At 46.3% G+C, this 26211-nt stretch overlaps 1 protein-coding gene across 1 annotated transcript in view; it reads left to right on the forward strand.

Moving 5' to 3' along the window:
- The window catches only part of LOC111070572 (MOXD1 homolog 2), a 120963-nt gene that overhangs the window by 45669 nt on the left and 49083 nt on the right, over positions 1–26211 (forward strand). The window contains exon 2 of the mRNA XM_022361230.2: positions 9557–10395. Coding sequence (XP_022216922.2) covers positions 9865–10395 — 531 coding nt within the window. The 5' untranslated portion in view covers positions 9557–9864. The remainder of the gene's footprint in view (positions 1–9556; positions 10396–26211) is intronic.

Genomic DNA, 26211 nt, shown 5'->3' on the forward strand with positions numbered 1-26211 from the left:
GTAGATACAAATGAGATGGAATCGGACAGATAGATATTTGCCCCAGCAAGCAACGAAGCTCTGATACTCTCTGCGAGAAATCGGAGAACTAAGCTCTAGGATTTCAATTTATGATACTTTTGGGGCTGCATGGAGATTGGGAACTGGGGATTGTTGCTGGTAATAAATCAGCTGAAGGATCAGTTGGGAATACCACAGAGGCAGAGACAACTATAATTCGTGAGTTCTGGTTATGTTGGGGATTGCTTTTTATGCACATAAATGCATAATGCATAAATGGGGGATTCTTTTATCTGTAGTACTCCCACAGCACCTTTAATTATAATCCCTCGCTGGAAATTGATTATCTTCGTATCTGTTGTACATTTCACTTTCCTTTTAAGAATCAATTTTGTAGCATGCGAGCATAAAAGAGCAGTCCCCAGTCCCATCCAGATCTATGACTACATTTTCTTCGCATTTAATCCATTTCCTTTCTCCATAATTCCATTTTTCATGATGATAACCGAAATGCAACAAAAGACAGGCAGGTCTTTGCCTGCCTGCCCTTTGGCAACGCAAGGCAAGGTGTGTTCCCATACATCCATACATCTTTTGTACGGATCCTTGGCTTTGTGCCATTCTTTGGGCCATCATTCTCTATGCTCTATTCTCTCTGGCCTGGCTATTCAGGCAAAGGCTAACAAAGTCATCAGGCGGCATGCCCGAACCTTTTGTAGAGTATCAAAGAGAGGCAGCAGCATCAGCAGCAGCAGCGACAGAGGCAGCATCAGCGACAGAGGCAGCAACAGCAGAAGTAACGAAAGCCCAGGGTACCGCCTCCCTGCTGTCTCTTAATGATGTGTGGCTGCTGCAGAGAGTGTCTTTTCTTTTTGTTGTTGTCTTCTTGTTCTTGTTTCTTCGTTTTTTGGTTTTTTTTTTTTCCTTTAGTCATCTCTGACGCGCACCTACACACGGATACACACGCACACACAAGTCATTAAGTGTTAATTTAATGGCCAAGAGATCTTTGTCACAGATAACAACAAAATGCATGCCAGTAGAGTTTTGCTTTGCTTTGGTTTTGCTTCGGAATGGAATACGAGAGTACGGGGCGAGTGTATGGGTCGCGCAGCCAGTCCTCTCTGGTCCGGCCTATCAGCCAGTTGGCATCTCTTACAAGTTTTGTGGAAAAAACATATCTGTGCTGCTCAGCAGGTGATATATGTGTGTGTCTGCTTACGGAGCCCTCGAAGGGTGGAGAGACCGAGAGAGACCGAGTGGCCGAGAGGGTGGGAGAAGCAAAGACTCCTCTCTGGTCATATGATATTTGTGTTGTCGGTTTGTTAACGCTGACAGACAATTAAGTGTTTGCTTTATGTTTATTGGAATGGACTTTTGGTGGAGACTGCTGCCCACCCCCCCCCCCCAAACCCAGCCCCACCCCGCCTCACTGCCTCTTTAGCAAATTGATTGATGGCCCTGCGAGTGGGCGGCGGCGGTGGGCGGAAGAGTTGGGTTCATCTTGGGTTACACCTGGGATATCAAATATTCGTTTTGGCTGCTACTTAAACCAATAAAATGTAAGAAGTAACCAAGTAGCCGGCCTAGAAGACGCCTCCGGCGGCGGGGGAGGGGGGTGGCGGGGTTTTGGGCATCTCTGCGGATGCAGTGACCGATGACGTAACGCAACGGAAAAGTTTTTAATTAAAATTCGAAAAATTAATTAAATATTTTCGGTGACAAGGACTACAGGAGCTGCTACAGGACGATGACGACGGCGGCGGCGGCGTTGACGATGACGACTTTGAGATTAAATTTCCTACCTTCAAAAAAATGATGCAAAAGGCGGCAACACACAGACACTGAACGGCACAGCAGAAGGGAGAGGGTGGGTAGGGTGTGGGTGCCACGAGGGGAGTAGGAGTACTGTGGAAAAGTTAAAAAACAAGCAGAAGCAGTGGCAGAGGCAGAGTCAGAGGCAAAGGCATTTCCCAGGCAGAGCCTGCAAAAAGCGGCAACAATATCAAGTGCAAAATGAGAAAATTCACTTGCTTTTGGTCTACACAGAAAACAAAACAACAAAAAAATAGCAAACAACTACAAATAGTGAGTAGTGCGAACAAGAGGCAGCATCAAGAGTGAGAGAGAGAGAGAGAGACATAGATAGCTATGTAACGGGGTCCCGACTTTTAGACAGAAACAAAAGAAAGTTTTCGGCTGGGAATTGAGCAGCAGGAGAAGAAGATGCCCCAGCAGCAACAGCAGCAACAGCAGCAGCAGCAGAGGGAGAGAGTTGTTGTGCCCCAAAAGAGCTAGCGGGAAAAGTGAATGGAGTTTTCCAATTGCAGAAAATGAGGAAAAGCTAAAAGAGCAACCATAGAGTGGGAAAGAGAGAGACAGGGGGAGAGAAAGAGAGATGAGAACGAAGAAGAGGCAAATTTTATGATGCGCAGCTGATAAGCCAAAAAGATGACACACAACCAACCGGTAGTGAGAGGGGGGTGAGAAGTGCGGGGGAGGAGTGGCCCGAAGCAGCTTGAAGCTTTCTCCCGACATTTGTGTTTGCCATTTGGCCAACTAACAAAAGTAAACCAAGCTTAAAGAGCCAGTCAGGAGTCAGTGGCAGACACTCAAATTGCAGATGAAGACATTTGGCCAAAGCAAAGCTCTCCTCTCCTCTATTTGAGTTGAAAACATGCTAAAGGATAATCAGAGCCGAAAGGTTAGCAACCTACAGTCAAACCTACAGAGAGGATACCCCAAGGAGCCGTAAAATTAACCCCTCGTTGACCTGCAGAGCTCTACTCCCATTCATCAATCATCCATTGAGCAGAGGAGAACGAGCATAGCCTTAAATTGATTCAGAGTTTATGATATATTAACGTCAGATTGGAGAAAAGATCGATATCTTAAAGATTTAACTGAAGGTGGAATTTTTGTTGTATTCTCTTTTTGTGTGGATGTAAAATATATTCCCAAAAGTACTCTGTATCCATGATCTAATGATATATCTTTGGCACAAAAGAAGACAAGCAGTAAAGTTCTACTCTTCGTTTGCCTTTCGTTAGGCAAAAGCTGCGCTCAAACTTTTCCATCTGTATCTATAGCGAGAGTATCTATCTATCTATCTTGGAGTGTGTTTATATATCCATTCATTTAATCCAATTGCACCCAAAGTAGAACTTTTCTATAACTATGCCGACAAGCCAATTATGCCAGAGTAAATAGCAATCTCCCCCACAGTTCCAGCTCCAGCCTCAGCTTCTGTCTACCCTCCGCTCCCTGTGCTGCTGTTGCCTTTCTGCCCAGTCGAAAATGTTAAAAACTTAAACAAGGCTGACATATTTCCCCAGATGCCTTCAAACTTTCATGCCAAAGCGGTTGAGGAGCGGATGGAAGAGGTGGAGTTGTTGGTGGTGGGTGGGTGGTGGTGCAACTATACAAAAATGTTATGTCAACGCAGCTCTGAGGCCGACAGCACCCCGCCCGCCATTCCCCTACCCAAGCCGCTGGCATACCCACTACCCCCCAACACTACAGCAAAAGAAAACCTTTTTCATTTCGTGTTTAATGAAAAATGTCAAATAAAAGTGCCCAAAACAGAGAACGTCAGCAAAGTGCAGAAAGTGCTTTGTGCAATAGTTTTTCCAGGTGGAAGGGAAAGAGTCAAGAGGACGATGAGAGTCGAGGGGTGGTGTGGCCACTGACATCCCCAAAGAGAACTCTTTTTGGCACACTAATTACTATTTATTTGAAACGAAAATTGCTAACGAGCAAAAGATATTACCCTGGCTATAATAATCAACAGGCAGCAGACACGGCGATGTGATGGTAGAAAGGAGGGTGGGGGGGAGGTAGCGGAGGCAAGCATCCAATAGAACGAATTATTATTTTTTATGATTATTTAAATTACGCAAAAGGACAGGAGAGGACCGACCAGGAGAGCGGCGACAGCGGACAAGAACTGCCTGGAATGTCGGTGCAATTTACAAAAGGCAGCCACTTTGCAGCTCTTGGATGCCTCTGGCTTCCACAGCTGCCTTCTCTAATAGTTTTCATCAGCCAAAGAGAGCCAGAGCCTGTGAGGGCACAGTGGAATGGATCAGGGCTTAAAGTGTTTAAAAAGGATAAGTAAAAGGCAAAGAAAGAGTTTTCTATCTACCATAGGCAGCACATAACTAATAGCGGAATATAGCAACAAGTAACTGGACCTTATACCCATATTTATGTTGGAATTCTTAAGAAACTTGTATCCTTATCTTTAAAAATATATCTTTTTATGTTGAACACCTGCCCGTTACCAAAATCCATCCCACTGTGCGGCGTCTGGTGCTGGTGCTGGGGCTGGGGCACAGGCACAGCCACTCCTCCTTGCAGTAGCCTGCAGCTTTTAGTGCAATTGGCTGCCAGCTTGTTTAATGATCATTAAATACGAAGACGACACACGATGGACGACGGACGGCGGACGACGACGACTACGACGACAAGGAGAACCTTGGGATGGGGACAGACGCGAGTTGGGCGCAGTTTTGATTCAAACCGCTCTTGACCAGGCCTTAATAAATGAGAACAGGTAGTCCCAGCCCAGAAACCAACCCAACCCCTGGCCCAAGCCCAAGCCCAGTCCCAGACTTGTTTTATATAAATTTTTTCCCGCCGTGTTCAGGGGCCTTGCGCTTGCGGGCAAGTGGCCGGGCCAAGTGCTTTGGACTCACTCTAATTAGTCAATTTTTTTACTCAATTAAATCTGCAAGGCGGCAGAAGAAGATGGAGGAAGCAGCAACGGAGACAGTGGCAGGAGACATGGGGCTGGTGGCAAGGGGCCAGGGGGGCAGCAGCAGCAGAAGAGGCACTCGAGTAAGCAAATGATGTGCAGTAATTAGTGGGGGGACCCATGGATACTTATATATATATCCCTGAATTCAACAGTTGAAGTCGAAGCTGGAAGACCTTGCTGCTGCCGCTGCTGCTGCCAAAGATAAATAATAATTTTTTTCCCCTCTGGCACTGGCAATTTTTTTTTGTTGCCACAGAGCCGAGAGGATGACAGGTGCAGTGACAACCACACATGCAACGGGGCACACAGATGCACAACGTACTCACGGATGCATGGGCATCCAACAACTTACATGTCATACAAGTTGCCTGGTACTACATTTATAATCAAGCGGCAGTAAACCGCAGAGCAGAGTGCTTCTGCTTCTGCTTCTGCTGGATCTTGCTGTTGCTGTTGCTGCCTTGCCTTAGCCTCGGCGTTTGTTGTTGCTGCCACATGATGAAGCATCTTCGATGAGCACGATGATGCTGATGCTGATGCTGCTGCTGCTGCTGATGATGACGGTAGCATCTCTCGTGTGTGTACTTGCAGCTTGTATCTGCTAAATGAAAACATACATTGCGGTCGCCGGGAGTCTCCCAGCATCTCTCTTTCTCTCTCACCCCTCTCACTCGCAAAGAAATTACCCGCACACTGCACACTGGGATTGGATGGGATTAGAAAGTATCTGTGGGAATGGAAATGTGCCAAAAAATCACTAATTACAGGCAGGTAGGCAGCGAGGGGAGCATGAGCATCGATTCATTGAATTCCATTTTGGTGAGAGATATTAAAATGCGAAAGCTTGCGATTACCCCCAGAGAGCGGCGCTGAAGGTGAAAGGCATACAAATATTTAGCACAAATCAGAATAGCTGCGAATGGATTGTTATTAATGATGGGGCTGAGGGGAAGGGAATAGAATGGAATGAGTATGAGCTCTGCTGGGATTGGGTTAGTGAGTGAATTGGCTAAATATAACAATTAGAACGGAAATCAGGGAAAAACAGGAGAAAGAAATTCGACTCCACTTGGAATGTATTGGGTATTGGGATACAACTTTAAATGGTTCTCTTATCCCTTTAAATACTCACTCGTAGATGGAACTTCATCTACTCCATATTCAGGCAGCAGCACTTAAACGACTGTTCGTTGCTTGTGCCACTGTGCCACCAGCAAAAAACATCCTCATCAATGTCGTTGTCCGTCGACGGCTGGGGGATACAGAAGCAGCAGCAGCACAGCCACAGACCAGATCTCAGACCAGCAGCACCCGCTGTCCCCGGTGCCCTGTACTCTCTGTACCCATCCCAGCCACACACTCTCTGCCTCATCTACAAATCGTGCAATGATGGAAAACCATTGGACAAAGTCTTTGACTTGTATTCATTTTTTTTTGCTTGTGCCTTTCTGTTCGCTTCTTTCTTTCTTTCCGCTTCTTTTGCCTTTTTGTGTGTGTGCCGCGGCGCTTGGTAAGGCCTTTTATATGCCCCATTCAGTTGCATCTTTTTTGCTCTCAACCATCAGCAGTGATGGGAATAGAGGGGCAGAAACAGGGGACGAACCATCCTCTGTCCGTTTCTGTCTGGGGTTTCTGTGTAAAAGCGACTAATGTGTCTACGGAAGCCATTTCGTGCCTTTTAGCGGCTCCGAACCCAAACCCAAACCCAGGCCCGACCCGAACCAGGCCCGAACCAGTTGCAAGTGCCATGGCAATCTTCAAGTTTTGTGTTTGTTTTCGTTTCGTTGTAGTTAATTCGCCAAGTAATAATATTATACGAGCCGGGGCCCAAGAGCACTTGTACTTATGAATGTCCTCCTCGTCGTCTTCATTCTCTCAAGAACGGCAAAATGTTCCGTAGAGATGGGTACGTGACATATCGATAAGCGGAAGGAAGACAAGCTTCCACCATAATTCCTCAGGTGTGACTCACGGAGAGAGAGGGAAGATGCCTCTGAAAGTAGCGTAAAATTTACCAGGGGATAGCAGCTTAGAGATATCCGCTTGAAGGTCACCCGACTGATTGCCGCAAGTTTAGCTCTGCTCAAGGCATTCCTTCTGTCTCTGGCTCCTGCCTCACGCTCTCATCTTCAGTGTTGAAGGAGCGAGCCACTGAGAAGCACTTGTACTTATGAATGTCGTCTTGGGCAACATGCTGTGCAGTCCAGGCTACAAAAATAACAAAAATAACCAATGAAAAAAATAAAGGAGAACCTGCCGGACCTGCCCCTCAGGCTAAATTGGCTTGAATTTTACGGCTGCTGCTGTTGCTGCTGTTACTGACGACAACAGGCTACAACAACAATCATTATGATGAGGACGATTGGCCTCGCCTTGGCTTGGCTTGGCTTGGGCCACAGAGCACCAGCAACGGCCTCGGTCTGTATTTAAGAGACATCATTCATCTGACCGCCCCATCAACGGCAGAGCTTCGACTGCACATCGAAGGCAACGACGATGATCATAATAATGATGATGATGATGATGACGACAGCAATAATAATAACCAACAGCAACAACAGCAGCAGCAGCAGCAAAAACAGTCTATCTGCCAGATACCAGAGAGCAGACAGACTACTGGAGGGCAGCAGAAGCAAGCCCCGTAGCCCTCTTGGTGTAGCGCAAAGTACAAGTCCGCATAATTATAATCAACGTCATTTAACGTTGCCGGCCGTCACTCAGCGCCATCCACAACATTCACAGCAACAACAGCAGAAACAGCAACATCCGCAGCAGCAGCAACAACAGCAGCAGCATCAGCAACAACAACAACAACAACAGCAACGTGTAAAGCTCCCTTTGCGCCATCGGCGGGAGAGTGGGGGCTTATTATTATTATTGTGTATCTTTCGGATACATTTTTGATAACAGCAAACGAAAGAGAACGCAACCAGAGGAAGGAAGGAAGTGAAGCATAAAAGTCACCTATAAATAAACCATGGGCAGCTACTAGATATTTGACTGCTATCTGCGAGATACATTTGTGTGGCAATACCATTCAGATATTTAGGGACTTCCTAAGGTTTACTTTTATTGGTCAACATTAGGAACAGATTGTTTGGCATGTCGTTTGGCATGTTCCATCTTCAATTTCAATGACTTTATCTGCCAAAGATACTCCGTCTTTCGGAGAGTATAACGTGGTCGATTTGCCAAGCACTTTTTTTTTCGACCCAATTCATTTTGCGTTTTTCGTGGGCCTTTCAATTTCTCTGTTTGCTTGGCGTTTGTTGACCTTTGTCAACTTTGAACACGCGACTAAGCGCTCGGAATTAGCGAAAATACATTTCAGTATCCATGAAGTACACAAGTACAAACAACGCACACAGATACACAGATACAGATACACAGATTCAGATACAAAATGTTGCTAGCGGAAGTTGGCTATTTATAACAAATTACCAGGCATTTGACATTTACCAAAACGCCGACGTCAAATTAAAGATTTCTCTGTGTGTGTGTGTGTGGGGGGAGCTATAGATCTAGAAGTAGGAGGCGTGGCCCAAGAGGTAGGGGTGTGGAAATTGGGTGGTGGCGAGTGGGGGCGAGCACTTTTGGCGTGTAATCAAATGTAACCGCACACCAAATATGCGCAGACAGCTGCGGAGAGACGGACACGCACACGGATACGGACACAATCAGTAGAGAGGTCTCTCTATCCTTAGACGACAACGTCAATGCGCTGGTCCTCTTCCTCTTCCCCTTCCCCGCTTGGTTAAGCCACGACGATTTAATACAATAAATCCCATGGCCCCCGACCTGCGACCGAGCCCGAGACCGAGTCCAAGTCCGCGTCCGCGTCCGAGTCCTCGTCTGGTTGCGCCCTCCACTTGACTGCGTGGGGGAGCAGGGCCGCAGAACCACAGACTTGACTCTCGGGTTCACTTTTGAGCGACCTTCTTCATTAAAATTATGACAAGCTGTAATTATCTTCGATTTGCTTTGACCAAGAAGCCACGCACTAATTGCGTGTGAGATACACGAGACGGTTGGCGGAATTAGTCATTCAAACACAGTAAGTGGGTGAAGGGGAATCTCTGAGAGAGTGCTCCCCGGGTAATGGTCGAGTGGAGACATGGGAACCAGAGGGAGAGGTTTTCTGCAGATTCCCAGCAAAGGAATCCTGCAGGTTTTCTTTTTGGCAGAAAGTTTATACAGTAAGCCATTTAAAATCCCACTCCATTCCTGGTGGAAAGTGTGCTGGGGGTTCTTGAGAGATTTCCGTAAATGTAAGTGTCAGACATTCGCCATTTTCCTGACTTTTAGTTTTGTGCTCACCCGAGGCACAGCCATTTGGTCTGCCGACCAAACATACTCGTACATTCTGTGGAAAACTGCGTGACCAGGCTAATTAACGCTTCGAGGAAAATGTTGACGAACTCTCTACTCTCCGACGAACAGAGCCACAGAAAAAAGCAAGAAAATTGAACTTCAAGATAGACATGAGAGACGTCAACTATAATGTCCGTCCATCTGTCCGTCTGTCCATCTGTTGTGCTGTTGTGGTGTGCAGTCGTGGTGTGCTGCCTGCTGTTTGTGGGGATGTGTATCTCATAGATACCGGTTCATAATTTATGTAATTATATGCGTTTAAACATTGCAACACGAAAGAAGGTAGGCAATGGCAATGGCAGTGTCAGTGGCAGTAGAAGAAGGAGACGAGACGAGACGGGAAGCCATCGAGTTCTTTCAACTATTATATAGCCGACAACAAATTATAGCAATTATATAACATTTTTCTTTTCTTCCCTTTTTCAGATTGCATCCGCCAGATGAGGAGCGGAGCTTTGCTTGGGCTTTGTTTGTGTGACAAGCGAAACTAATGAGCGGCCAGCAGCAGCAGCAGCAGATCGGAAACAGGAAGCAGTAGCAGCAGCAGACGAACGAAAGTAAAATTGCTTAAATAAATAATCGTAACTGTGATAACACCAAAGAAAGCAGCAGACAGCAACAGCACACAACTAGGCTAAGAAAGCGCTCACAAAAGGCCAAAAACAGTTGCGTAATTACCGAACGGAGCGGAGCGGAGCTGAGCAGAGTCCAGCGAGTGATTTTGAGAGCAATAAATGTCAACGTGGAACAAGAAAAGTAATCACAACTATTTGCTACAGTTCAAGCAGCACAAAATGGCACAAAGCAGAAAGGCAGCACACAGCTACAGCTGTGAAGCAGCAACGCGCAGAAGACCCTCCACCTCCGAGGGAGCGGCGACGGGTGCGGCAGCAGCAGCAACACATTCAAGTTCAAGGCGGTCATCGTTAATCACATGTTTTATATCCTGCCACACGTCCAGCCTCTTGTTGCTGCTCCTTCTGCTGCTCCTCGATGGAGCCGTGGCAGCCAGTCGCAGCAACGGCAGCAACAAAACAGCAGCAGCATCTGGACCCAACAGCGGTGGGGCAACACCCATTTGGGATCATGCCATCGATTTGAATGAGGATTTTCGCATACTCTGGCAAATCATTAATCAGGATATAACATTCGAAATACAAGCACGTACACTCGGCTACGTTGGCTTCGGGTTCTCGCCCGATGGGAATCTGGCTGGTGCCGATATGGCCATCGGTTGGGTGGACAAGGGTCAAACCTATTTTCAGGTAAGTGAAGCGCAAAATAAAATAAAGAAACAAAAAAGGCAAAGGCAACGGCAACGGCAAAGGAAAAGCAAAAGAAAAAAGAGCAGTAGCGTTGCGAGAGAGCCCAACGATTTTTCATTCCTGGCCTAACATTTTCATTTTCCCAATGCGTGTGGCCGGAAATTAGGGCCAGCCTGGCGTCCGAACTTCCAACTCCCAACTCTGGCCATGGCCATGCACATCCATCCCCCCTATACCCCTGCCAACTAAATGAAAAGTTGTCGCCCTAATATCATCCAATTTATTCGCGCCAAAGTCTTCTTCCCAGGGCTCTCCCCGGTTGATAAATATGTTGTATGAAAAATACACAAGAAAAACATTTTGCCACTCAACTTGGATTGTAATTAATTTGTAGCAAAAACAAAAGTCACACAAAAAGGTGCGCGAAATATATGTATGTGTACACACAGGCTGGACAGTCTGCCAGGGACAGCATTGGACAGGGGGAGAGAACGCGACGGCGGCAGTGGCAGCGGCGGTTGAATAATGACAAACTCATTTGTGGTCCGACGTTGGAACAGAAAACTTTTTATTTGAACTTCTACCGAGAGAGAGAGAGATGGAGAGATGGAGAGAGAGTTTTTTGTTTTAGTTAGCTAATGGAATAGTTGGGTCCGTTTTGCGGAGAGTAACTACTCGTATCTGCCACTCGATTATGGCACTTTATCTGTCTGTCTGTCTGTCTGTCTATCTGCTTGGCATATACATATAGTCGTATGTGCGTTTGTGCGTATATTCATTACTGAATTGGCTAACAAATTATGTCGATTAGCATGCCTTAGTCCAGTACTGATTCCAGTTGCTGTGTTTAGCATAATCGGGTTCAGCAATTGCTTTAACCTTTCGTATTATTGGCTAACGACGTCTAATTAGGGAATAAGTAATAGCCAGCTCCCATTTTCCACCTTTTCTGACTGTTCTGCCTGTGCGAGTAGTTCCCCCCCTCGTTTTAGTTCTGTCTGTGTGTAGGGGTCACCTTGCTTTGTGCTTCTCGATTCACGAGTAGTTATCCTTTTTTTATACAAACTTACCTAACCGCCTTTCGATCCCATCCTATGTATCAAACAACATTTCAATTGTTTTTTATTTTGGGGTCACCCCAACAATTGTCTGTCTCTGACCCTGCCATCCAAATGTAACGCTAATTTTTCGTTTTTCTTGGGGTAAAACTTCCACCAAAAACGACGTCATTTGGCTAAAACTGTGGCCCAGAGGAGGCTCACGGCTCCCAGTCATTCAGGAAGAGTAATAGGAGTCGTCACTGCAAAGTGTCTAATGAAATGCGAGTATTGCGTGCTGTGGTTGCGTAGCTCTTCGCTTTTCTTTTCTTTTCTCTGTTCTGTGCTGTTCTGTTCCCTGTTTGTTCCCCCACAGGATATGCGTGGGGCAGGCCCACGTGGGGCTGGTGGTTGGCCAATTGTGCGGCTGACACAAACAGTGGGCAGGAGCGAGAGAGAGGAGGCAGCTTTTTTTTCCGCCGCTTGGTTGTTGTTGTGTGATTTAATGATTTTCGAGGCAGGCAACGAAAATGTCACCCACACACACACACACACACACACATACTGATTGTTATTGTTGTTGAATGTTAAATACCATCCAGATACATTAATATGTCTGTCCGACTGTCTTTCTGTCTGCCAGCCACAGTGCCTGCCCACCCGCCCCTCTGTCTGTCCGTCTGTCTGTCCGTCTGTCTGTCTGTCTGCCTGTCTGGTTGTGTGACGGTGTTAATTTCACATCTTGACGTGTCGTTGGTAATTGCGGAGTTGCCTCAAATTGTACATACAATATCGTATAATGGGACTCGTGACTGTCACCTTGCCCACCACCCAAACCCTCGCTCGCTACCTGCCTGCCCTCGCAGTGGGTGGCAACCCAAACGCAAACCCAAACCCAAACTTTTTGTGTAGGCGCTGATTTGTGAAGAGGTTCAAAGGTTAATTGGAACTCTAACGGATATGCCGATTTAATATATTAATTAAGTGCTACAAATGTAAAAGCAAAGACAAAGGACCACTCGCAATTGTTTACACTCGCCTCAGGCTAAGATATTCCTTTTTATACTCCTTATTTTGAGAGTTGAAGAATTGTTAGGGGGAAGGAAACACTGTAGACTATAGACTGAATATATGTGATGAATGGATTATAGATAATTCATCGATTTATGATCAGAAGCAATGTCCCAAGTCCTAGTTTGTTTTTAGACCTATTTCCGCTCCCGCAAAACGAAAAAAATCGATGTAAGAAAATATAATGCCTGGCATTACATGGATTTTGCTTCATTCACAGCCAGAACAGCAACTTATGCTTACTGTAACAAGATTCCCTGGATAGTTCCCAGTTAGAGGGTATCTTTTAGTCCGATTCTACGCCACATTCGTACAGTTTGGGTCTTGTGTTTGTGTTTTGTATTTTTGAGCTTATCGTTAATTATTTCTTAATTATCTAATGGGTTCACACACACACACACACACACTCTCTCTTTTTCCCCTTCCTTCTCTATACAATAATTTACTTTTTTTGTTGTGATATTTGAAATATTTATGACAATCGAAGTCCGCCCCCACTTTGGCCTCGGTCCCGCTGTTCGCTTTTCTGCTAATTGGCTAATTTTTGGAATGCTATTAAAATTGTCAAACAACAGAAAACAATTGTGGTGGGGAGGGAAAAGAAATATTGTCTGACGTTTATGGAATTTTCATTTAAAATTCATCTCACACAGAGAAAAAACACTGACCCATGGAATACGAATTGACTGTGCACAGAATTCGGTTCAATCGACTTTAAGAACTCTCTGGAAAACGGGCCTAGGGGCAAAAAACCCAGCCACGGAGACGTCGCTCTGTCGAGAGTTTTTATCTCAAGTGTCAGCCCAAGGGCGAAGCTTAAGTATTTCTACCCCACCACTCACATTCAGAAGGGAGGGAGGGAGGGAGGTAGATAGGGATGGGATAAACGATGAAGCAATGGAGCGATGAAACGACTATGAAGCAGACATTGACATAGTTCTCATTAGATTGAACAATGTGTGGGAATTTTCGCATTCAATTTCGGGCTGGTTTTGGGCTGGTTTTTTGGCAAGTGCCAGTGCCATGTGCCCTGACTGGCATACTTGGCATAGTTTCTGCATTTAGCCAAGACTATTATGACTCCGAGTAGACAAGCCGTTTATCATTCAAGTATTTTTCATGGAGAGTTGGGGAAAGCCACTGAAAGTGTGGGAGCAGGTTTAATGCTTCGGCCAACTAATCATTAGGAAAGTTAAGGGCGCTCGAAACACAGCTTAAAATTTACCAGTTGTCTATGTTAATGGCAGAATTGTTTCTGATTCGGATACCTAAGCTCTGAGGGCATCCAAGCACCTTTGGAATTCAGTTGAGCGCCCAGAATCAATCTGCATCTGTAGCAATGCAATGTAGGCTGTGAAATGTATTGAAATGTATCTCACAGACATTCCAAAGATACATCAGATAGTCCGAACCTCCCACGCGACCAGCCATCACTCAAGTGGGACAACCAGTTGATAAGTTTCCTGGGGTTTTCCCATCACTCTCTGCTTGGCCACAACCCGAGATGACGGCTCACATTTCCAGAGCAGAACTATCATTTTTTATTGGCCAGGCTGACCCAGCCAGCCAGCCAGCCTCAAACCAGACCAGACCAGATCAGACTCAGACTCAAAGCGACAACAAGTGTAACCCTATAGGTCCGTTCTGAAGACTCCCCACGAATACAAAAGCTTTGCTTTGCACACTTTCACTCCCACAGAGCCGCAGAGACGGCAGGGTAGAAGAGTCAGCGACAAGCTACTAAATGGCCTCGGCGAATCCGCTTTAAAGGCTGACATAATCATAGAGAGAGGGAGAGAGAGAGACACGGGGGAGGGTATGGGGTTTCGGCCTATTAGTCGCCCATTATTTTGTAGATACTTTTGTGATAAGCCCTTTGCTGTTGCCGCTGCTGTTGCCGCTGCCGCCACCAGGCGATGATGATGATGATGCCACACCTAAAGAGAAATACAAATTTGGTGTAATTTATTTTCAACTTTTATTACGCGAGGAGCCTTGGGGCGGGGGCCTTATCAAAATTTTAATTAATACGCATCTGAGAAAAGTTTTTGTGAAAATGGTTTCAACGCAAAGCGCCGCTGCGTTGTGCGGCGTTCTGCTGCGCTGCGCTGAGCTGCGCGGCCAAGGCCGAAAGGCCCCAAAGCCAAAACGCTGCTTCGTTGCCTCTCTGACGTTAATTAGTGGCATCCAAAGTGGCTGGCGACGACGACGACGACGACGACGACATTGTTGCACTCGCTCGCTTGCTGCTGTAGGGTATGGGGGGTGCCTTGTGGCAGGGGATTGAGAACTACAACAAACAAGCCACAACAAGCCATTAGCTTAGCTGTTTAGAGAGCAGCCAACAGCGAAAAACCAAGAAGCGATTAGTATCTTAAAAGTACTTAAAAGGTCGTTACACTGGCCCCATACTCGTACCGAATGAAAAGCGAACTTGGCCAGCGACTAATTATTTAATTTCAAGTTTTAAGTATGCCTCGCGTCTGTCAGTCATTCGGGGGGGCAAAGCTCTTCCCCCCTCCCAGCAGCCGCACCCCAACATAGCCGCGAACAAAAAAACAGAAACAGAAAGAAACCTCTAACCCATTAAGCGCAGAGATAACAGATCCATTATAGAAGAATTACGAGTACGCAACGGAGAGCGCCATCAGCATCAACATCAGCATCGTCGTAGTCGTAGTCGCAGTCGCAGTCGTCGTCATCTTTTGCTAATGACCATCCATCGATGCTGATGTCGATGTCGATGTCCATCGTAGTACATCACTCAAACGTTGAAGGTTGCTTATGGCCCAGGCAGGCAGACATGGGGCCTGGCTTGGTTGGTTGGTTGGGGGTTAAGGGTTGGGGGGCTATCGTCGTATCTGTTTAGTGTCCATCTGTCTGACTCACTTTCAAGTGGTTACGATGCACAAAACAAAACAAAAAAAAAAAATACAGCGAGGAAAAAACTTCATTACAAACTCATTTAAGTTTCGGAGGGTTGGAAAATGAAACAACAGTTTTGGCAACCTTTTGAACTTCCACACGGCCAACAGGGGAGCACAACATGCGTACGCACTTTTTATCTTACGTGGAGTAGAGAGTGGAGTGGAGTGGAGTGGAGTTGGGTATCCAGCAGATACATTAGGCATTGGCATTAGCACGCTGTTCTATGGCTGTGCTGTTAATTATCGGCCGATGATTAATTATGGCAGTTCGGTTTGGTTCAGTCGCGAGAGATCTGCGGCTTGTTTGGGGTCCGGTTTTCGTCCTCCGACCCTACCCCCCCTAACCACCCCGCACTACGAGTCTTGGCCCTCTTTTGATTGGCATATGAGTAATGAGCTTTTTGTTTCGTTTTCCGCCATGACATGCGAACATCTTGTGAGCATTTTCGAGTAATTCTTCGCTTTGTACAATTTGTTTGTTGTGTGAAATTGTTTATTTTTTTTTTAGAACAATCTCTATATGTTGTTGCTGTTGCTGCTGCTGCCCACACACACTACACTCACTCGCCGTGAGACCGAGACCGACCCAGACCCAGACCCTAGATCCATCCATCCATCTATCCATCCCGCAGCTTGCATGTCATCACTTCAGACGCGACTGTTCTTGGTTACTTTTTCTTATTCACGTTCTCATTCTCGTTCTCGTTCTCTGGGGTACTTTCATTACTTTCTCACAGCTGTGGCGCTGTGTTGTGTGTGTGTGGTGGCGTGCTCAGCGCTTAGAATTCAATTAGTTTTTATAGACATTATCCAATTTGTGCTTCTTCTCTGTCGCTGCTGCTGCTCCTGCTGCTGCTGCTCGGATAGTACTCGTAGATATGTACATATGTTCGTTTGTATGTTTTGTAGTTGGGTGCGTGAGTGAGTTTCTATGGGTGTTTTGAGTGTGTGGGGGTATCATCCCATGGCTGAAGCGATTCGCGTGCTGAGCATTCTCTAGCCGCCACTCGAATGGCCATTCATCCATTTGGGTTCTCATTCTCAACGAGTATTGTTCCTGAAAGCACTACTATTTCTTTTTCTTTTTTTTTGGTTTTTTTTTTTTTGTAGTTTCGAGCACGCATATCACACGAGGTGGCACGCCTACGCCTACGCACACTTATACAAAAACTCACACACAGTCACTTCATAAATCATAAATACAAATACATACATATGTACATATATATGCTGGAAAATTATAGAGATGAGAGTTCTTCTGCCCTCCACTCCACTCCACTTCACTCCATCTATTGCTCTGCTCGCGCTTTGAGAGCACAAAAGCAAATAAATAATAGTTAAATATTTTTTTTCTAGACGCATAAATATTTTGTTATTCAATTTTGTGATATTTAGGCGGTGTGTGGAGACTGTGGGAGGGAGCGCAGCCAGCCCCAGCCCCAGCCCCAGCCAAATTGCTTCAATTGTTTGGGAGAGTCGAGAGATTTTGCATTTGATCTGAAATTGGTGCAGACTAATAAATGGAAGTTGAATGGGAAAATGTTGTGGAGCAGTCAGGGGGCAGTGGAGCAGTAGAAGAGGCATCTTTTGGATCAGTTTATCACTGACCATGACTATCTCTATCCAAAGTGCAACCGCTGGCAATAAGAGGCAGTGGGCACAATCAGTTGCAGCCAAATTGTGCTGACATAAACTATAAAATCGCTTAGATGCACTTGTCCCTCGGTAGTCTCGCTCTCCCCAGTTACCCCATCAAAAGTAACCATCCATTTACATAACTCGAAGTACTAGCTAACCAATAGAAATTCGATAACTCATTTATCATTACCCCATCCATAATTGCATGAACTTTCGTCGTCAGCCATTCCATTCCATTCCCTTCCCTTACCCTATGCCCCCATGGACTCGACACATTTCGAATGCCATCAACTATGCATGAGAGAAACTTTCTCAGGATGTGCCTGTGCCTGTGCCTCTGTCTTTGTCTCTGTCTCCTACCCAAAAGTACTTAGCCAATCGAATCGAGTTGTATGGCTGAGAATGTATAGATTTATGTTAACTTTTGGCCAATATCAAAGTCATTACTCATCAGTTTTCGGCTTAAACACATAGAGGCACAGAGAGACATACAGTGAGAGGAGGAAGGGAAGGCGCAGACACTGGCAAATCAATTAACTGCCAAATCAATTTACAATTTATGCATAAACTTTATAATCAATAGACTTGGACGCACGAAGACTTGAGTCCCCACGACTTGCCATAACCTTCTGTGTCTCCCCTTGCCCTGGCCCATGCCCCTTCCCCTACCAGGACTGTCAGTCAGTTTTAAAGCCAAAGCCGTAACAATTATGGAAGAGGAGGAGAACTGAGAACCAAGGCAGTGTCTTCTCTGAACAAATCCGTTAGGCCATAAAAGCCATAAATGCTCAATTACAGGAAGTAAATATGCACACTTGATTGCAGAATGTTGCGTAGATTACAGATGGCCAAGAAGAGGCTCTGGCTTTGGCTCTGGCTCTGGCTCTGGCGCTGCTTCGGCTGGCTGTCTTGGGCCCAAAGACCTGGCAACTTGGTCTTGGTTGACTTTTAAAATTATCGCACATATCAAAACTGCAGGCTGGCAAGAGCCAGAGCCAGAGCCTGCCTCCTCTTGGCCAGGCAACCAGACCCGGTCCTTACGTGTATGTGTGTGTGTGTGTGTGTGTATGTGTGTGCGAGAGAGAAATTTAATTTCATTACATTCATGTGACATAAGCCGTTGTTGGAGATGCCTTTAGCCCCGGTCTGAGGCCTACTTTGGCCTGGGCCCCTATGCTGCACACCGCTCACCGCTCTTTTCTCTGCTCTCTGGTCGTGTCTTCTGCTGGGGTCGGTTGTTTGGATCCCCATCCCCAGCCCCATCCTCTGCTAAGCATTTTGGATAATCTATTACACATAACGCAAACCTCAAAAACCGCAAAACAGCCGCCAGTGGTTGGGCTGGCGATGGCCCCAAGACTCTCCAAGCACACCACTTGACTGTGCTCCGCTCTACCCCCTCTCTCTCGCTCTTCCGCTCACTGTTGCTCTGTGCCTTCTTCGCTGCGTCTTTCTCTCGGGGGGGCTATTAGTGCGTTGTGTGGCGCGCTCTCTGTGGTTCGGCGGGACAATGCCAAGTGCGCCGCATATTTGCTTTAGCAGGCAGGCACCGCATCTTCGACAACAGCCAGCGACGACGGCGACGACGACGACAGAGACAACGATGTTGGCCAAGACAACGGATAATTGCAGAAAGTACCGTTGCCCATATGCGAAAGATTCTTTTTTCTTGGTCAGAACACTCACCAGCACTCCACTCCACTCCCCGCACCGCACCGCACCTCATAATTTTCTTCGACATGCCATGGCCATGGCCCAGGCACAATTTTCATTGCGTTTGCAAAATATTTGCTGGTGTGTCGTCTCCTTGCAATTTATGAGCGTTGAAAAGGCTTAGAAAGGGGAGGTGGGGGGGTTTTTGGGCCACGCCAGACCAGGCCAGGCCAGGCCAGGAGGGGAGTTGCCTGTTGATTATGCTGATAATGTCAGCAGGCAAATACACAGGGATGAGAGAGGAGTGAGAAGGGTAGGGTAGAACCAGTTCCGACCGGTTCTCCCAGAGGCACCAGCAGCAGCCGAAGCAGCAGCAGCAGCAGCAGCATCTTCCAGTCATATTAGCGTGTCCCGTTTGGCTCGTTGCTGGTTTGTACGTACTACCTGTTCGTGTTTGCCAGTTACTGTTGTTGCTGTGCGTAAGAAGAGCTGCTGCACCCCGAATATGGTCAACGCTCTTTTGGCCATGTTTACACGTTAAGTGTGTTTGTATGTTAAGCATTGCCTTTTGCGATCTCTCGGGGGCTTCGCTTGGCGACTCTTTCTTCCCAGGCCTTGCACCATGACATTCCCAATTGTTGTAGTTGTCGCTGTTGCTGTCGCTGTTGCTGTTGCTTTTGCTGTTCCTGATGTTGATGTTGATGCTGATGTTGTTGAGTGCCTTGCTAATCACTTTTTGATTGTACGAGGCACAAGAAATCGCACCAAGCCACAGCCACAGGTGATGACTTGGTCAATTCCAAACAGGCAGATAGAGATGCTGCCAGAGCAGATACAGATGATTGCTGCACTGCACTGAAAAGCGGGATATTCTAGTTCTTCCACAAAAAAAAAGAAAGAAAAAACAGTATCTGAGATGTGAGAGATCTGAGCCAGTAAAAAATACTGGCTAGTGGATACTGAACGGCCAGCATTGATTTTCACTCACTCCCAAAAGATCCTTTCGAAACCCTTCTCATTCTGTACATAAAACTACCTGACGTGTGATTTTCCACTTCAATGTCTTAGATAAAGATGCCAAAATAGAAACCCATGCATAGATGCTCAAAGAGAAGTATCCAAATGTTTAAATGTGAGAGAGAAGATGGCCAGATATTTCCAGCACGTATAGAATTCTCCTCGGAATCCACTCGCTCTCTACCACCAAAAGAAAAACAACAAACTTTTTAACCTTTTGCCGCATTTGCATCTGCATCTTAAGCTGTGTGTTTGTGCTTGTGTTTGCATTCGCATCTGATATCTGCGCACACACTTTGGGGCTCCGTCTATGGCTTTGACTCTAACGGAACCAGCTTGCCCCCTCCAACCGTTTCTCTGCGGGACAACAAAGCCAAAAGGAGTTGCGTGAAAGCATATTTATGTAAAGATTTTTTGAAAGGCCTCCTCCGCCTCCTCTGCCTCATCCTCCTGCTGCTCCTCTGGCCGGAGGATCCGCTGTAGAAATGACATCGAAATTGGCGGCGAATGGCAAATGAAACTCTATCACAGCAACTCTACCTCTCTCTTTTCGATTCAGTGTCTCTGTCTCTCTATTTCTCTATACATATCTCTTGCTCTCTCCCCTCTCAATGTGTGTGTTTTTTTTTTCTATATGTGGCGGCAATTTTTATATTCATCATTAATTAAGCGCTAAAGAGACGCCCGCTGTGGCATGTCGTGTATCTGTGTGGATGTCTGAGGGGAGGGAAAGAGCACTCACAGCATGACATCATATTCAAGATGTGTAAGGGAAAGGGAACACTCATATACGACTACTAATGCTTGCCCGGAATAGAGAGTGTGTGAGTGTGTCTATGGATATACTGCACATATTAAAAACTGCATAGAATTGATTTCAAACGACGATGATGACGATGATGATGATGATGGAGAGAACGATTATGTGGCGGCTTGTGAGGATGAGGATGCGGATCCCCGGCCCCTGAGCTGCGTGTTAATTAAAAGCCACTGGACGCTGGTCCCGTAGAGTGGTGCCAGTGCCGGGCTCGGGAGTTGGGCGATGCGATTTTCCTAAGCGAGGCGAGGCGAGGAATGCAACAACCTTGGCATTTCCTGGGTACTTAGTCAACGCTTCGGCCTCTTGATTATGCCATGGGGTAGTGCACACACACACTACATACATACATACATACATACATATATCTATATATATATATACATATATATTTTTCTATATATAAATACACTCGGATGTAAATGCGTAGGTTGCCGTTGCCGTTGCCGTTGCGGCTGCTGCATGCTTCAATATAATATGAGCCCCACACCAGGCCATTCCATGCCACTTCTGCCTCCCCCCACTTCATAAATCCCTCTCTTGCTCACACGTACCCAGTAGCCAGAGAACTGGAACTGGGCATTAACGTCCGCTGACTAATGATGAAATGCGTGGCATTTGCTGAGCTGGGTTGGGCTGCGACTCCGACTCCGATTCCGAGACTGGCGAGTGGGGAGTGGGCCTGAAACTGTGGTACGGGCCTCATTTATGTAGAAAAGGATTAAGGCCATAAACCAAATGGCTGACGTTGGAGCTTAGCATGAAAAATGATTGTCCAGCATGGGGCAGGGACACGGGGGGCTGCTCGACTGGGGCCAGTCATCAGTCGGTAGTTTTTATGCCTTTCCTGCTTAGGTAGGTGTTAAAGTGCGGCAGACTGCGCGGCCAAGACAAGTGCAGGCCCGGCCCGGACCGGCCGAGAGCCGAGACCTAAGCTGGGATTGGAGCTGGGAAGCTGGAAGGAGTCTGGCATCCGACTCCATCCAACCCTCCCAAAGCTCCTGAGTTATTTGCATAAGTATTTCTGATGTACGCCGGATAATGGCATTTGAGGGGCCGAGACTCGACTCGACTCCACTCGATTAAAAGAAAAGAATTTGAGTTATTCGATATGGGAAATTAATTAGAAAGCTCCACTGCAGAAGGGTGGGGCATGTCACTTAGATGGGAGGTTAGAGACTTGGGATGGGACCTTTTCAATAATTCAGGCACTTGAACCCATTTGGGGACCCAACATCTTGGGCTAATACATTTTTCCATTTGTTCCGAACAAATGTCCGGAGAAACTTTTTATTTTTCATCTTCAACTTTTCTGTCCAAAGTTGGCCGCCTCCGAAGGAAGGCACTTCAAGTCAAACAAAGCTTGACCACATCTTCCAGAGAGAGAGAGAGGAGGACCGGCTGGTAGCAGGCAGCAGGACGGGAGACAATGGCACCCAAAGGCGCACTTAAGGCGGTCAAAATGCACACAAATCAAACTTGGCTTCGAGACCGGGACTGGGGACTGCGAGACGCGGGCGGCTGCCTTTTGGTCTTTTATTAAAAAACCGTAACTAATGATGCCTAAATTCGCAATAAAAATGAAAAACCAAACTCACAATATGCTCCATTAGAGTGTTTTTTTGTTGTTGCTGTTGCGCTATTAGAGGTTCGTCCCCCGCAATTTGAAACAATTTTAATAATACAAAAACACAAAAATCTGAAAAATCTGAAAAAGAAAAAAAAGACCAAGAGAAAAGAGACGAAAATCCAAAATGGCACAAATCGTGGCTAGAAAAGGGAGTCCAACAGCCTCCGCCTCCGCCTGCGCCTCAGCACCAGCTTATTGTGACAAATTTTAAGTAATTTCATTTTTATTTCACCAACAGCTTCAACTTTTTATATTGTTCTTGAGGAGTGGGTGGCAGAGAGGAAGCCAAACCACACGAAATCAGCTCACAAAGAAAAATACCCAAAAAAATAGGGACAGCAAGAAGCCTAAGCGAAGCCTTCAAAGCGGCTTTTCTTAATTTATATATGTACTATATAGGTACATACATATATATATTTCTCTCTTTTGGAGATGGCAAAGCAAAGCAAAGCAGCTTCCGTCTCATTAAAGTTGCCAAAGGAGCAGAAAACAAAAAGTTTTCTTTGGGCTGTGCTCTGCTTTGGGCCTGAGACGAATTCCCAGGATATTTATTTACACCTTCACTGAAGGATGAAAGTTCTGCATAGCAGCAGACGGGGATTGTTTTGCATGTGTCTAAAAGGTAGACAAAGCCAAGTCCGTAAGCCACATGGCCACAGGGCCACAGGGCGTTCGAGATCCGGCAAAACGGAAAATACTTCAATCAATGTAAAAATTGGCCCGAAAAAAAAAAGGTAGAACATATAAAGGGGGCAAAGGGGATGGGGCTGAAGGCTTGAGAGGGGTGGTGGGGCAGCAGGAAGTGGAAAAATAATCAGAGAACTGAAATCTGTGGGCGCCATATGCCCAGAGAGACAGGCAGAGTCAGAGCAAGAGAATAGAGAGAATGAGAGAAATACACAGCGACAGACACACCCAGGCACATAAACAATGAAATGGCTGCTAAAATATATCTCCCTTTTATATATCTCTCGATATACCCTGCCTCAGCAAGGGGTGCTAAAGTGGGTCCATCCACTGAGGCAAGCAGAGTGCCAGACACACTTTGGCACACTAGAAAATAGTAAACAAAGCCAGCCACGGAGCAATCAAAGCCAAAACAAGATCCGACACGTACATTTATTTTCTGTTGCATAAAATAGTTCTTTCTATTAATGGGCAGAGTACTTCCCCAGTCGACTTTCAGCTTAATTTTCCGGGCCAAAATTCGATTTGATTCGGTCTGTGTAAATGTAAGCGAAGAGGAGCACCGCTCCGCTCTGCTCCGGTGGGGTCGGTCTTCTGTGTAGCCCTCGTAGCAGTTGTACTGAGCTTTGAGAGGGCTCCTTGAAAACCTATTGAAGCTATAAATCCTTTGTGTTTTCAATTTTTATTTTATTGCTCTCCGCAGGCAACTGAGTGGGTGAGTGCGTGTCTCGCTCTCTGATTGTGATTGTCTGTGTGTGTCTGAGTGTGTGTGTGTGTGTGTGTGTGTGTGTGTGTGGCATGTGGCAAGGTGAACACCAAAACATTCAGCCATTTTCTGGGTGGCAAATGAACAGAAACAACAGAGAGGCCGAGCCAGAGTCAGAGTCAGAGTCAGTCCGGATGGTGTGGCGAGTCATCCTCAAAGGTACAAATGCACAAAAGTAAAATTTAAAAAGATACAACCTCCCCCTTCTGACGGGGCATGGCCATTTCTATTGCGGCGGCGGGGGGGTGTGGATGGATACTGTGGGGGATGTTCGCTACACTTCCGCGTTCAAGGCAATTGAGTTAATCTAGCATTGAGCGGGTGCTGGGTGCGGGCTGTGGCTGTGGCTGTGACTGTGACTGGGGCAGGTAAAGTAATTGGTGGAGAGTGTGTGAAATTGTGTGTGGGCACACGGGAACACGGGCACACGCGTGTCTCTGGAGTGTGTTTCCCAGCAGATAGCAGATGTGCCTAAATAATTGCTGATAAATAACAATAATTCCGGGGTGTGGCAGCAAACGACAACAAAAATGAATAAGGAATGTCATTGGAAGCCGGATATTGAAAGTGTAGTCAGGCAGAGAGAAAAAAGTTGATTCGCTGAACTGAAGGAAGAGTATCGCTCACGTGATTTGTTTGGAGTAACCCCAGTTACTCCTTGAATCCTTGAATGGTGCTCTCCTAGTTCTTTTAGCCATATCATCTATGGGTTTATCTACCCATCGAAAGTCGTTCCTTTTTGAAAATCTTCCGCTTTCCAGTTCTAGTTCGATTCCCCAAACAGTTCTCTTCTTTGCCGTTGCTGTTGCTGTTGCTATTGCTTTTATTGTTGCCCTTGTTGGCCATTCTATTCGAGAGTGAGTTCCTTTGAACTGTTGCTCTTGCCATTTAAACGTACAAATAAATGACTTCTTGGCTCTGGCTGTGGCTTTGGCTGGAAAGTTTATTTTAACCTCAGAGCCAAGAAAGTGCACGGAGCAATAATCGAATTTGAGTGAATTAAGATTGGGGAATTGCTCTGGAACAATGCTCCTTCGTTCAAGTGGTGGGCAGAGGGTTGTGCCACATGTGTACACTGTACAGGGACGGGTGGAAAATTATCCCTAAAGCAAACACAGAGAGGCAGCCCTGCCTTTCGCTTCTTTCTGTCGAATGTATTTTTTTTATTTGTGTGCCGATAACACTTGGCCCTAAAAGGGGACCTCATGAGGACGATGGCAGCTGTCATGGTTTGGCTGTGGTGCTGTGGTGCTGTGGTGCTGTGGTGTGGACCCAGCCTGGCCCTATAGAGTAATCAGAACGCTCGACAAATAGCAACAAGCCATCTTCCATCCTCTATCTATGCCCCACCCTCTCTCTAGCTTTGCGTGTGTGTGGGTGTGTGTGTGTGTGTGTGTGTGTGTATTTGTGTTTGTATTTTCATCAAATAAAATTGACACACACAAGTGTTAGCCGCTTAGGTTGACAGCTTTCCTTCCTTTTCCACTCCTGGCCTGGCTCGACGGCTGGGCTTTCTCGCTGCTTGGGGGCTCTTGCGGCTCCTCTGACTCCCCCCCCGATATTCCCTCGACGACTGACTTTAAGCGCTTGGTTAATTTTCTCTCTGCCTCTACTTCCTCTTCCTCACTCTCTCTCTCTCTCTCTCCCTCTCTTTTTTTCTTTACTTCTGTATATCTTTCTCCTGTTTTGTGTGTGTTTGTGTTTAGCTTGAGCTTTTGATTTGACAGTTTAGTTAAATTAAATTGGGGGTTAGGCAAGAACAACAAAAACAAACAGAGCAGTATATCAGCCAGCTGTGGTAGTCGACTTGGACTAGTACCCTAAGAAACAAGAGTATCAAGGGCCATAGCAGCCCACATGGATGCCCTTAAAGGGTATCCAGAGAAAGCCAAATGGAAAACGTTTATGCTCTTGCCTCCGCTTGAGTCTTGATCCTATCATACCCTTTGCTACCTCTTAGGTACAGAGTAATCTTCGTCTAGATTGCCATTTACCTTCATCAAAAAACGAAAAACTCGCTTTGCAAATGGAATCTAGTTATATCCTAATCGTCCACTCAGACACACCCACATAAACACCCTCACACACACACACACACACACACACAACCCCTGTTTAAAGTTCAAAAGCGTTTGAGGCAACGTAACTGTTTAGGGGGGGATATGGCCAGGTGGTTGGGGGGCAGTTTGGGGCGTCAGGCACATCGGTGCTTGCCTCAATTGAAGTTTTAACATACAAATGTAATTAAAACGTTTTACGTAGCCGCCGCCAGGCATAAGAACACCAACAACACAAAGTAGATGGGTGGGAAATTCCAGCACCCCACTGTATGTTAGTGTGTGTGTGTGTGTGCGTTCGAGGGGGGTCCTGGGGGGTGTAAAGTGCTTTGCAACACACACAGACACACACACAGAGAGAAACAAGGCCGAGACTCTTGAAATTGTAGCCGGCGGATGCAATAAGTTGGTGATAAGGTGTTCATTCCCCTGGGGGTAGCCGGGGAAGGGGTGTTCACAACGACGGTGCTATGGGGGAAAACCTTTTGCAAACTTGTCAAAAATCAGAGAGAGAAA

The sequence above is a fragment of the Drosophila obscura genome, unplaced genomic scaffold (assembly GCF_018151105.1).
Source record: "Drosophila obscura isolate BZ-5 IFL unplaced genomic scaffold, ASM1815110v1 contig_170, whole genome shotgun sequence".
Taxonomy (NCBI): Eukaryota; Metazoa; Arthropoda; class Insecta; order Diptera; family Drosophilidae; genus Drosophila; species Drosophila obscura.